The sequence below is a fragment of the Pygoscelis adeliae genome, unplaced genomic scaffold, assembly GCF_000699105.1.
Source record: "Pygoscelis adeliae isolate BGI_AS28 unplaced genomic scaffold, ASM69910v1 Scaffold172, whole genome shotgun sequence".
NCBI lineage: Eukaryota > Metazoa > Chordata > Aves > Sphenisciformes > Spheniscidae > Pygoscelis > Pygoscelis adeliae.
Window position 1 is genome coordinate 7,246,258 of NW_008824338.1, and position 13,123 is coordinate 7,259,380.

The 13,123-nt window shown below is 38.6% G+C and overlaps 2 protein-coding genes across 2 annotated transcripts in view; one reads left to right on the forward strand and one right to left on the reverse strand.

Annotated features, from left to right (window-relative positions):
- Nucleotides 1-6,103, reverse strand: part of SYTL3 (synaptotagmin-like 3) — a 28,943-nt gene extending 22,840 nt beyond the window's left edge. The window contains exons 1-3 of the mRNA XM_009319115.1: nt 5,994-6,103; nt 4,385-4,600; nt 633-697 (exon numbers count right to left, since the gene is read on the reverse strand). Of these exons, the coding sequence (XP_009317390.1) occupies nt 633-697; nt 4,385-4,600; nt 5,994-6,103 (391 nt within the window). The remainder of the gene's footprint in view (nt 1-632; nt 698-4,384; nt 4,601-5,993) is intronic.
- Nucleotides 6,104-8,926: 2,823 nt separating this feature from the next.
- Nucleotides 8,927-13,123, forward strand: part of DYNLT1 (dynein, light chain, Tctex-type 1) — a 10,141-nt gene continuing 5,944 nt past the window's right edge. Inside the window, exon 1 of the mRNA XM_009319161.1 lies at nt 8,927-8,945. Within this exon, the coding sequence (XP_009317436.1) occupies nt 8,927-8,945 (19 nt within the window). The remainder of the gene's footprint in view (nt 8,946-13,123) is intronic.

The following is a 13,123-nucleotide window of genomic DNA, read 5'->3' on the forward strand; positions in this document are numbered from 1 at the left end:
CATTGTAGGTGAAAACGAAGACTAACAGCCCGTTCACTGGTGAAACACATTCCCCATAGGGCAATCCATCCACATCCTCTGCAATTTCTTTTAGGGCTTTGTATTTTTAATGCAATGAAAAGACTGAACACAAGGCAATGGTGCAGCTGGCTGAAAAGTAAAGAAACAGTAAGCGTTTAGCTCTCTGTTGATTTATAGCTATACATGTTTTTCTTTATTCCATTCTGTCATTTCTTTAAGCTTTAGAACTTTCTCAGTGAAAACAATTGAAGTTTTAACTTTGACAGACAATAGATGCAAGACCATTTCCTTCCTGCACATATATTTTAACATTTCTGTATTTATTTCATGTAATTGTATTTCTTAGAAGCCTTACACGCTCATTAATTCAAATGGATATGGCCAGCAATTTTCTTATTACTCATACAATATAAATTATACTTTTAAATGCATTCTGCTAGTTTATATTCATGTTTTATTTAGTGCATAGACAGATGCACTGCATGATAATTTCTGACAAATCTCTCACCAAGTGGAAGAAACATTAAATACAGTGGCAGACCACATTCTGTGTTTTACTTAGATGAGGACTACACATTACACAGCAGTTTATGGTCTGTTCCAGCAATTACCTTCACCTGGATATTTCTTTGCTCGTTCCTCAAAGAACCATTCACCAGCCTTTGCTTTCACATCTCTGAAAAACAAGCAAAAGACATTTGAATCAACATTTTCCAAAGTGCATTTATTCAAATGTTTGATAACCATTTAACAGTCCAACAATCCTTCTTAATCCCACCATAAAACCAGAATTTCATGACTGCTCACTCCATTGACTGATTTTGCTGTGGGTCCGCAAACAAAGGATTCCTCCCCTCCTTTTTTTTTTTGTCCTTTTTGCTATGTAGGACTGTCCACGGAAAGCAATACATACTGCTCTAGGCATTGCTCCGAAGCCAGGAGTCCAGGGTCCACTCCAGTCTATACAACCAACATGCTGCATAACAGCCCCAGGCACTTGTGCTGACACCTTTGCTTACAGCTGCAGCCTCGTCTGAGGAGCAGGGAAAGTCAGTGATAGAGGATATGCTCCCAAGCAGAGCTTGGGATGGCTACCAGGGAGCACTGAGCTCCACAACCCTGACAGTGTGACGGCTTCATGGTCCATCTCTCTCCATTTTGTGGAGGCTAACATCAATGATGTCCATGTCATACACAGGCACCAGGATCACAGGATGAGAAAAGTAGTGATTAACAAGTATGAAATTATATCAGACTAAGTATCTCTGTCAAGAGCAGATTTTCAGCAGATTTGACTCTTGCATTTTGTTGTCTCCAACTGAATTAGATGAAGTCTGCGCTCTGAACTCATCCATTTTTAAAGAGGCGAAAAATTCTTTAACTGAGAAGAGGATTCTCTGGAGTCTTCAGGTTCTAAATTCTCATCTAGTTGTCTTACTGATTTTTAGGGCATATATAATATCTCTCTTCCTTGTGGATTTTCTGATGCTTATTACAGGATGAAGTCCCACTGCAAAAATTTCCTCAGTGCAGGCACTGCTAAACTTTCTTCTCTACCCAGTAGTTCATTTTCCTTCTATGAAATTAGTCTCTTTATTATCATTCCATCTGCCAAACTTGCTTGAAATTGGCGACAACATACAGACAGTAAATTCATGTAGGGCTTGCCTCCTTAAGAAAACAAAATCTCTAAACACGAGAGCTATACTGATATCCACCAAAGGCCAGGCAACAAAACCCCTGGGTCTGCCATTTCACACCTCACCTTACTCTATGTTAAAATAGACAAACTATAGGTAGGATGCTATTAGTTCTTTCTGTGGCTTAATTTTAAGGCATTTTAGGCATTTAAAATATACCTTTGTAAGTAGCAATGCAGAATATTCAAAAAATTCACTACCTGTGTAGGTTGTACTATTTATTTACATGCCTAACCATAGATCCTTGTGCGTAACTGAACACAGATGACTTTGAAAATTAGGTTAAAATAACTTTGAGACAGGATACTTATTTACTTTGGATGGAGATCTATTAACTAATAAATGTCTGAAATCTCTGGTTGCACTAGATCTTCAAGGGCTCTGCATAGGTAGTGCCTCGATTCTCATCTCCAGCCTTCCTTTAATGTTCTTCCCACTACCCATGGTTATCTTCCCAGCGTTTAATCTCCAGTTCTGCACAGGCTCACGTGATGATTAGACCACTCACAGGATGAAAACAGATCTGGAAATACCCTTTTTTTTTTTTTTTTTTTTTTTTAGACTAAAGAGTGTAAGCTATGACCAAAAGTGTGACAACGAAGCTGATAAAGAACTATCCTTGTCAGGTCAAATAGACTAACCTCCTTCAAAGCAAATGTCTTTCTAGACTCCTACAAGACATGATTCCTTTAAAAAACACACTATACCAACTCCATTCACATAAGAGATGCCTCTTCCAGGTGAAAGATACAAACTTCGTCAGTCCACAAGGCTTTTTAAATTTCTTATTTTGTAAACAATGAACATTCACCTATCCCTGCATGCTCTTCCACTGAGGTCTTTAAGCACGTTCATTACAAACACAACCCTAGTGTCTAGGAGAGAATCTCAGTAGCACTGCTGTTGATAATGTTTTTTTCAGGGAAATGTACTCTAGTGGTAACCAAGACTCAAAATTACAGTTGCTCAGGACTTGAAAATCAGCTCTTACATTTCTTAGTCACCCTATTTTTCCCTCACCGGGGTACACAAAAGGCACTGAGTAGCATTTACCACACTGCTGCACTCCCTACCCTTCTTGAGATTTGCAGCCTTGATGTAAAGCTCACTGAAGGCAATGGAAGAAGTCTGACCGATTTTAATGGACTTTGCATTGTGACTAAACAAGATCAAATGTGCTGTCTCTCTGCTATAAAGAGAATGTCAATGACAGCTGAAGAATTCCTCTATATTAGCAAGACAAAAAAAGTAATTTCCTCAAGAAAAAGTAAAAATGTCTTTTATTTCATTTAAATAATGCTTTCCTGGTTTTACCATTAAATATCTGGACAAGCTTATGAAATAATTAAGGGTGTGCAGCACTATACAAGGCAGCTTAACAACTAGCTACTCTCTATAGGGGATTTCTACTGTGGCCACCAAATAACTAGAAACCAATTTAAAAGAAAAGAAAGTGGAGGGAGGTATCTAGAGGAGGATGTGGAAAGTTAACTTTTTAACCTTTCCTTTTAGTGCTTATAGCATGAAGCACAGATAGTGAAATATATGCATCAAAATTTAGTAACTGCTTTGTATCAAATATAGATGGAGCTAATCTGCCTATTTTATGTATAAATTGCAAAATAAACTGAGGATTCAGACAAAGTATTTTTAGTGATAGTTTGTAGTCTCTTCCAAACTACAGAAAATTACTTCAAGCTAGTAGTAGAAATTCATTTAGCTTAAGACCAATACCTTGCCTTACATTTCTCAGGCATTATTTAAATCTCAGTTTGGCATCTTAAGAGGGAGTAAAGTGGTGCATTAATCTTGTGTTGGCATAAAGTAAAATTTCATCCAAATCCTCACCCTTTGTACAGGGATATATATCATCCAGCACAGCTGTTGATTCATTTTTAAACTTATCTTTCTTTGTCTACATACTATTATTTTTCATCAAAGGTGGAAATGTAGCTAAACCATTTGGTTTAGAAAGATTCTGATGAACAGGAGGGACTACGATGGAGTATTTTGATATAAAAACTGTACCAATCAGTACAATAAAGATTGGTTCCTGTTTCCTAGAGAACAAAAGATGACACAGTAAAAGAAAAAACAACTAATTCAAAGTAAATAAATTTGTATTTCTGACCACATTTAAACAGTTCCTGATAATGTTATTAATGCTTTTTGCTTTTTAAATTTATATAAAATATGACTTCAAATTATTCATCAGTCCAGGTTCCCCCCTCCTGTAGTATGAGGCCAAAAAAAAATTATTAGGAAATTGTCAAGAAATTGGCTATACTACACCAAAACACAGCACCTTCAGCAACTTGTTAGGATGCACTGGTTCAGTATTGAGTCAGAGGCAGGACTTCTATCTACAGTTCAGAAACTGGCGACTGTTCCTATGCTTTGCTGTTACCATCTTTGCCACACTACCTCTGGCCAACCTTGAGGATCCATTTTGCTAAATACAGGAAGGGAAATCCTGACTACATGAAGTATAACGCAAAATTCCCATCGATTTCATTGCTACCAGGACTTCATCCAACATTTTCATTCCATCAGAAGCTTTGTTTCATTAATTGTTTAAAGCAACAGATACACACAAAACCAGTGTGCATCCACTGGATAACCAGTGTAACCCGGCACCTATCCAAACCAGTAAAATTTCTTACCCATGAGCGTAACAGACGGTGCATTTCCAAAGGCAGGGATTCAGGCAGACACGGCATTCAGCGCACACTCGATGACTGCACCCGTTGCATACTGCACCTCTGTTCATCAATAACCCAAGCGATTTCTGACAGCGAGCGCAAGACCTCTCCTGGTATTCATGGCTTACGTTTCTTGCCCCTTTCCACCGAAGCTGCTGCAGCTGCAGTTTCAGTTTCCTAATCCCCCAGGTAAAAAAAGAAAAAAAAAAATAAATTAAATAGACCAAAACCCCCACGGTAAGTCTCCAGCTAACACCCTGGTTGTGCAATATCATTACTAGTGGGAGATATGCCCTCAAGTTTGACCTCAATTGAGCACTGTCTGAAGGCGTCTACACACAGCATTTTTGCACTGTGACTGCATATGGAACCACAACTGTGCATACAAACAGAGTAATAGTCTAGTATAAATGGGGTTCTGCTCCTGTCAGTTATGCATGCTTAGGGCAGGGCACCGAAATTGTGTATGCAAGTGATTATGTATTCACATATAAAAACTGGTGCTCCCTTTCATTTGATGATGTTTTTTATCATATTTATCCAAGAATCAAATCTTCTATCAAGTAAAAATAATCATAACAAATGCATCATCTGAAAGTTAAATAAAAAACACATCAGACCAAAATATCAAAACCTCTCCCTTTCATTAACTTTGCTTCCATTACATGTACCAATAATCAAGACCTACATTTTTAATTGTTAGCTACATCATCAGCAGTTGTCAGGGACTTTCTATCCAATTCAGACTTTTCTTATAACCCTTTACTTATTTTTCACAATCATTTAATATGTCCAGTAATACTTACATAAATGTTTGCTGTAAACAAACTTCAAGTTTCTCCATTTAAGAGACTACAAATTTCTAACAGCAACAAAAATACCCTATTTTACATGGGGATGCAACGTGACAAAGCAGGGTACAAGCTGCAAGGAAATCTTTGCCCTAGCCCTGATATAAAGCAAATAAAATGCTGGAGGATTATCCCTTATCCTTCATGACGGAGATAGTTGCATAGTGTGAAATAATTAAACAGAATCCTTTTCCTAACCAGTGACACCTATTGACACTAGTAACAACCTCCAAGACAGTGTGGTATGCTTGCTTGTGTTGTATGTGAGAAGGGACAGTGATGGATTCAGCGCAATGAGCACGTAGCCAATGATTCTTAACTCCAGTCTTGGCACAACAAAGTTAAATAAGCCAGCCAAAGATCTGAACCTGTTCTGTGTTACCAGGACTATATAGGCATACATAGGAACATGATGAGAATGCTATAAAGCCTTCATAGAAAAAAATACAGGCAGCAACTGAACTTTCTATGAAGGCTAGGAGTAAAATTCATCAAGTAGATTATTCACTGAACAGTATTTGCTCATCTTTACTGTAGAGTAGTCAATAGTATGGTAAATTCAAGAGGCTCTGTATAACCCTTAGTTTTCCCAAAGAATAAAAAGGCATTAGCTAACAACAAGTAAAACAACGGAATACATTTGGAAGGACAGCAAAGTGGAAGAAGAGTACTCCTGAGAAAAAAGAACAGAAATACAGGAATACAGGAACGGCAGATACCTTATTCTTTCCTCTTCTGTTTTTCTCACCATCTGGTCACGGTACAGAACTTCCAGAACAGCCTCTCGTTCCAATTCCTTAAGGAAGTTTAGATTAAATTCACAGGCCATTTCCTCAAACTTCACTTATTTTGTAGACTCCTGTCCTATGGTTCTACTACATCCAGAACGATGGATACTACTTTATAGAGTATAATGTGGTCTGAATGTTTATAAGGTGCCTGCGCTTTTACTTGATTGGTGATAAGTTTCACTGTGTCATACCCTTGAAGAGAAAAATAACCGTGTCTGTCTTCACACAAGCCACCATTTAAGTGTCTCTGCTACCCAGGGAATATGAACAGTTAGCAGGGTCACAGCAGCCTTGTCTGTTTCACATGAAAGAACTTCTTGTTCTTTTCTTTTTTCCTTTTTTGCTGAGAGTGGTTCCAAACAAGAGAGCTTGCAGCAAGGTCCCAGATAGGGCTTTAACTGTCACCAAGAGATGGTGTAAAGGAGTGGGGGAGAATGTTTTTTTCTATTTGGTCTTGTAGATTTGGGATTTCCGAGCCTAGAGGAAAAAAGAATACGTCATTATCTCTTCTCCTCACCTCTTCAAGAAATTTCAAATAGTATGTGAAGACCACATTTTGCTATACTCAGACCTTTCATGCACTACTTCAGATACAGGAGAGATTTTAAGACAGTCCTGTTCTTCAGACAGTCTCACCATATTGTCCATTAACACTCAGCCATGTACCTTCACATTTTTTGTACAGTCAACATAAAAAATCCAATAAAGAAACTTAAGTTAGTTTTGAACACAGGCCTACAGAACCCATGTCTGGAAAAGTCATACTGGTTGAGACAAAAATGCCCCTTTCTAATCTCATCTTACTGAAAAGACAAAATATCACAACCCTAAGAGGAAAGAGGGAAAGACACCCTCTAAGAGTCACTTCTATCAATTACCTATGTCTGTTGAGTCTAGATAAACAGTTTAATACCCAATAATGCTATGATCTTTGTTAATACACACAAACACTAAAGAGTTAAGATATATATTATTTCCAGCTCAGTGCACTAACAATTTTGGCCCCAAACTGATGATGTTAATATGCAAATATATGAGAAGTATAAAATTAAAACAGAATCATAACTGTATTTTGGATATATTGTGACCTTCACTTTTGCAAAACTCCCACTAAAATAGAAAATAATTTTAATATAAGTAGAGAAAGAAAATGATTATTCAATCTAATTCAGCTTACACACCGTATTCAGCTTTAATACTACTGTCTAGTGTCAAGTGTGTATTACAGGAAACGTAAGAGAGTTCCACTTATGGTACACCAAATATTAAAGATGTGTATATGAAAACTGGTGAAGTGTTTCAAACTTAATCTGAATTAAATACATACAATCAAGCTCTAGGCAGAAGGTCTAGATACTAAGACAGAAGGGTAAAGCTTTCCCAAAGCAGTTACTGATGCTTCACTGATGGACCTCAGCAGAGAATCTGACCAACTACCTGCATTCCTGGATCATTATTTTAAAATACTGTGAGTTTTAAGCTTAAAAAAACCCCAAAACACCAAAACTTCAGATACATAGTGACAATGTATTTTTGTCAGTGCAGGGAATTACTTTACATACAGCTTGTCCCAATTAAGTTACTTAATTTCACACACAAAAAGCAGGAGGTGATAATTTGTATTCATAAACAGTATGCATTCCATTCTTTTATATTTTTTCGTGAAACCCTTCAACAGACACCAAAAGGACAAAGCATTTAACAGAAGCAGTGTTAACAAAGAAAAAAAAAAAGATTGGTTTCCTGTGGAAACAAAAGAGACAGAGATAGGCATAATCATATTTTATTTCCTTACCAACTGCAATTTCACAGGAAATTACTCAGTTGAAACCTAAAAAGCCTGAGCAATTTTTTAACACAATATATGTCATTTTCAAAGGCCCCTGCATCCTTCACCTGCTTTCATCTTTTACCTCAAGAATACCTCCCAGGATTGATGAGCATGTTTAGAACCTTCAACTCCATTTAAGTCAATACAATCTGAAAGAGCAGGCAGTACAAACTTGGGGACCTCTGCACTATACAGGATACCAAAACACCCATTACAGCGTAAGTTATGTTTTCTATAAAATCCTAGGATTTCCAAAGGCTAGCATATCTACAACATCATCAGAAAATACTGCTGAAGCATCAGTAAAAGCTAGTAAATTCACGACAGTCATTATTATGTGGATAAAATAAAACCACTCTAGTGATCTTAAAGAAAATATATGAATGTCTTACAGAGCTATTAAGAATGTGCCACTGTAAAACAGTTACTAAGAGCAACATCCACAGTTAAGCAAGCACAGAAATAGTTGCTATTTAATATCTCCTTCAAATTCTTTAAAAAAGGACTACCTCCCTTCTTCACAGAAGAGCACAAAGTTTTCCATATTTCCAGCCTGTTTTGGGAAATGGGTTTCAGATGACATCTTAGTGTATGAAAAACACTGAGGGCGTACAGAATCTTATTTAGAGATGCATATAAATTTTTTATGTTTTCAGCTATTCAAGCTTGCACAAATTTAAATGGTGTGAGGGAAGGAACAGCTTGGAACCTCCCCTTGTTTCTACTTTGTCTTGCTCACAGCTATTCCCCCCGGGAGACACAGGTTCTGCCCCAGCCAGAGCAGGATTCCTCCGAAGAGCATTTGATCTCAGCCTGTCAGTGATACCGCAAACACCATCAACAAAACCAGTTGGTCTACATTGCTACACTTCTTATCCTAATGACAACAGTAGACCACCAACAGGGACTAGAATGGAAAGACTAGGATCATCTTCTGGCACCAAACAACAGAAAAAAATTACTGCAGAGCAAAGTGCCAGGGCCCTACGTCCTACAGTATCTGCACTACGCAGAGAGAGAAAAAGCCACTATGGCGCTCTCACTGCTGGGCAAGATCATAGAGTCATAGAATCATAGAATGGTTTGGGTAAGACCATATGCTGCAGAGAATAAAGCTTACAATACATCATGTAGCCAGCAGCTCTATCAATATTACACCTGGACATTCCTACAGTTGTGGTTTTTTTAAAACCTTCATGAAGATTTAAGCCCAGACAATCGTTGTGTACTGTCAATTTTTCTTGTACGTTCAAAGATAACTCAAAATCTAGCTTAATGATGAGGTAGCTTTAAGAATAAATAAAGTACTATATCCCCCAAAATGGGGGATAATCCTTGTGCCCCATAACAGACTTGAGCTTGTAATCATTTCACAGAGGTGTTCAAATTGGACTGAAAAGCTCTCTACTTTCCTAACAGAAAAAAGAGCTTTTCTAACACCGAAGCTGTCTGCATTAGATTAGTTTTCTGGCAGTAATAAAGAAGTCGTGTTTTCAGTAATGATGCTCCTTGACAGGAAAAAACAATCTTAAAAACCTTCACAGATGCCCTCCTTTCATGTTTACCCATCGAATCCAGCTAGCTAGCTGTGTTATACGGTCAGCTAACCTCAAAGCCAAGCAACTTCTATGTAAACAAGCAACAGCAACCTCTTTAGTAAATACCAAGACACATCTCCCTTTTCAGCACAAAGCTCACATAAAATACTTTGTTCGAGCATTATTTTAAATTATGTATTTAAAATAATCCAGTGTCAGGCACCTTACAGATGGATCAGTAGCTTTCTGAAACTATCATGTGAAGTCTCAAAGCCATCGTAAAGGAGATGGGACGACCAACGTGGTCACGTCTTAGGAGAGGGAGGCATGCACGCACACAGTGCACTCTCAGCAGACCATGCTTTTTTCTTTTATATCAGGCTAAAACAGTATGTAGTTATGTTACTGAAGAGCAATCAAAAGGCCTACCTAGGACAAGATTAAGTTTGCAAAGGTAGCTTATTTTTTTAGTTTTTGAACTTAGAAATGCCTGACTTAGCAAGCTACTTTTTCTCAAAGCAATTTTGCATGTAATGTATCATTGATCTCCTTTCAGATCCTTAAGCATTAGCAAAATAATGACAATTAAATAAATATAAACAAACTGATCTTCTAAAGTCGCAGCCTGCATTGACTTGAGATAATTGGAGTACTTCATCCATTAACCCAGAAGATGAATATAAGACATCAGTAGCTAGGACACAGATTAAGGAGGTTCAGAGTAAAAATTATCACAAAAGCTCCTGGAATTTATGGCTATTTCTATTCTGCAGAGGCCAATCACATAATTTATTCTTAGTTAAGAAAATTACAAGTGTTATTTTATACTACCTGGCTGCAACAGTTTTATTTTCACATCCTTGTATACAGACATGCAAATTATTTATAACTTTTTTGATAATGTTTTACCAAAGTTATGTCTTGTAATTTTAATAACATCCCACCCCAGCACTTAAAGTAAAAAAAAAAAAACAAACAAACAAAAAACCAAACACAAACACTTTTTTAAGTTCCAGTTGTGGTCTTTCCATGAGATCTTTGCAGTCTAAAAAACACCATCCCAGTAAGTAAAAATGCATCCCCCTGTGCAATGTCATCTAGAACAGATTAAAAAGATGTCCTTACCTTTTCAGCAGCCATCAAAGAAAGATGTGTGGAAGTAAACTGCTTTTAAGAGATAAGTAGCACTCTTACTATTTATTTCTCTTTCCTTAAAGAAAACTGGTGGCTGTTCTCCACCCCCTTTCCTTCCTTTGGGCACCGAAATTAGGCTGACGTATGTACAGAGGAGCATCCCCAAAACAGCTAAAAGCAAATGCACTCAAAGAAGAGCTCCAGCATTACAACAGCTTTTGCCAAGTCTCTGGTTTTGTTACCAGCAACAGCAACAAGCAATCAAAGAGAAGTTACTCATTTTTCTAACGTTAAAAAGAGACTCAGCACAAGAGACTATAAAAGCTGACTGATACCATCAAAATATGCTCAGTCTTCAAGCCACACACAGGAAGAGAAGTGGCTTTGAGTTTTACATCATTTCTTTTTCTGATACTATAGATGTGAAAATACTACTAAACTCAATGTCCCCAGGACTCGCACAGAAAACACCGCTTGTATCGTAAACAGTTATTTCCTGGAAACAAAATAGTTTTCTATCCAGATCTGAATGACAAAGCGATTAGCATAGGTCAAAGTTCAAAAAGTTCATTTTTTATGCATCTGCGAAAAGTAGAAAATTATTTTACCTCACAACTGGTAAATCTGATGCCAGATAAAGATTAAAAGTTAAAACATTATATGGATTGGATATCCCAGTTCAGTCTATTGCAGAACCAAGCGTGAGTAATGAAGTTCAAAATTACATCCAAATTATTTCAAATTCTGGAGAAGAACAGAGTCTGTTCTTGCAGGTTGATCTCTTTGTTCCTGCCTCTACCGGGTAAACTGTATGTACAATACAGAAACCCTTCTTAGTGTTTTTGGTGTTTTAAGAAATATTAATTTTAGTTAAACAAAGCACTGAAAGTCTACACACATGGCAAAATTAATCATCCTGCAATTTTATAAACTCATTAAATTCAATAGGGTCAAACACTTCCACCTGTGCATGTCAAGTTTAATCACCTTCTTCAACCGTATCACTGAAAAGAAAACAACTGTTAGTGGGGCACAGAGCTAATCTCAATGAAGAGTATTTGGATTATTTGGGCGTTCATTTCAGGCAAAACTTTAACCAAAAGAAAGACCAGAAATAACCTGAGGATTGCAACTACCTACAGTGACATATTTGTAGTATCACAAAGCCAGGCTGGGGAAAGTTAGCCTTACTGCTAGCTTTCCCCTCATATTTAACCAAGGCCTTAATTGCCACACTTTTACCTCATCATATTTTTCCCTCTCACTCCTGGACATGGAAAACTGCTGCAGTATTTTATACGTGCTAAGAATGTAACCAAGTTACAACCTTTTATTCTTTTGGATAAACAAGCACCGCTTGCTCAGCTTTCCCACAGTCCTCACTTTTTTGTCTCTGCCTTCTGCTTGATGGGAGCAGTGAGCACGGAGCTCAGAGGAGAGGGGCCAAGGGTAAGCTCAGCAGCCAGCTGCAGTCCCGCCACATCCCAGCAGAGCAGGCAGAGCGGGTGCTGCCCGCAGGGTGCCCACGCAGTCCCAAAGCGAGGTGACCGGTCAGGGTCGTTTTCTTCAGGAGAAGCAGGAGACGGGGCCAGACACGGGACTGGAGACAAGGTCAAAATGTAGGGCCGAGGTCCGCCAAAGAGACAGGCCTGCAGCAGAGGGCACAGGGGTGGAGGCCACAGCTGAGGCTGATGAGGGCAGCTGAGGCCTGTCTGTGCACTTGGGGCCCTGAGACTGCAACTCACTCATGACCCTCTTGAAATACACCACCTAAAACTGGACACAGTATTCCCCGTGAGGCCTAACTGCGCAGAGTACAATAGAAATGCTGCTTCCCACATCCTGCAAGCTATACATCCATTCACACGACCCAGTATGGCATCTCCTTTTTTAACAGCAGCATCGTATGACAGACTGAAGTAAATCATACCAAATACACTCCCCTACTCTCTTGTCTATGGAACGGCTACCAAGTGAGCTGGTCCTGCCCTGTCTGCATTTATAGAGCTGGTTATTCCTGCCTCAGTAAAGGCCTCTGCACTTGCCCCTGGTTAAGTTATTTTCTCCTTTGTTCAAACTATTTCTCCAGTTCATCCAGGCCACTCTGAACCTGAACAGCATCCTCCACTGTTTACACCATCTCTGAGGCCAGTATCATCAGTAATTTGAGTAATCTGTAAACAGTGCACACACACACACAAACAATCCAGAAACTGTGAAAAGCGTGCCCTTCAATTTCATTGTCCTGATAATGGGATCTTCTTAGAACTGTAAGAATTCACATATTCTTCATGCCTTTCCATGTTTTTTTTTTTCAGTTCCTGGGCATACATGACATCTCACGCCTTCTTTTCAAGCTCATTTCCAGAAACAAGATGCAGACCCTCCTTCCCAGGGAAGGACCTCTAGGGTCCACCTCTCCGCAGGAACACAAACGGCAAGCTATCTGTGTGAAAAACACAACCGTGACAAGCTCCCTTCTCTCCCTCAACCCAAGGCTTTGGGGCGTTTGACAACGCCACGGCGGTCCCACCACCCCGCCGGGCGGCATCTCC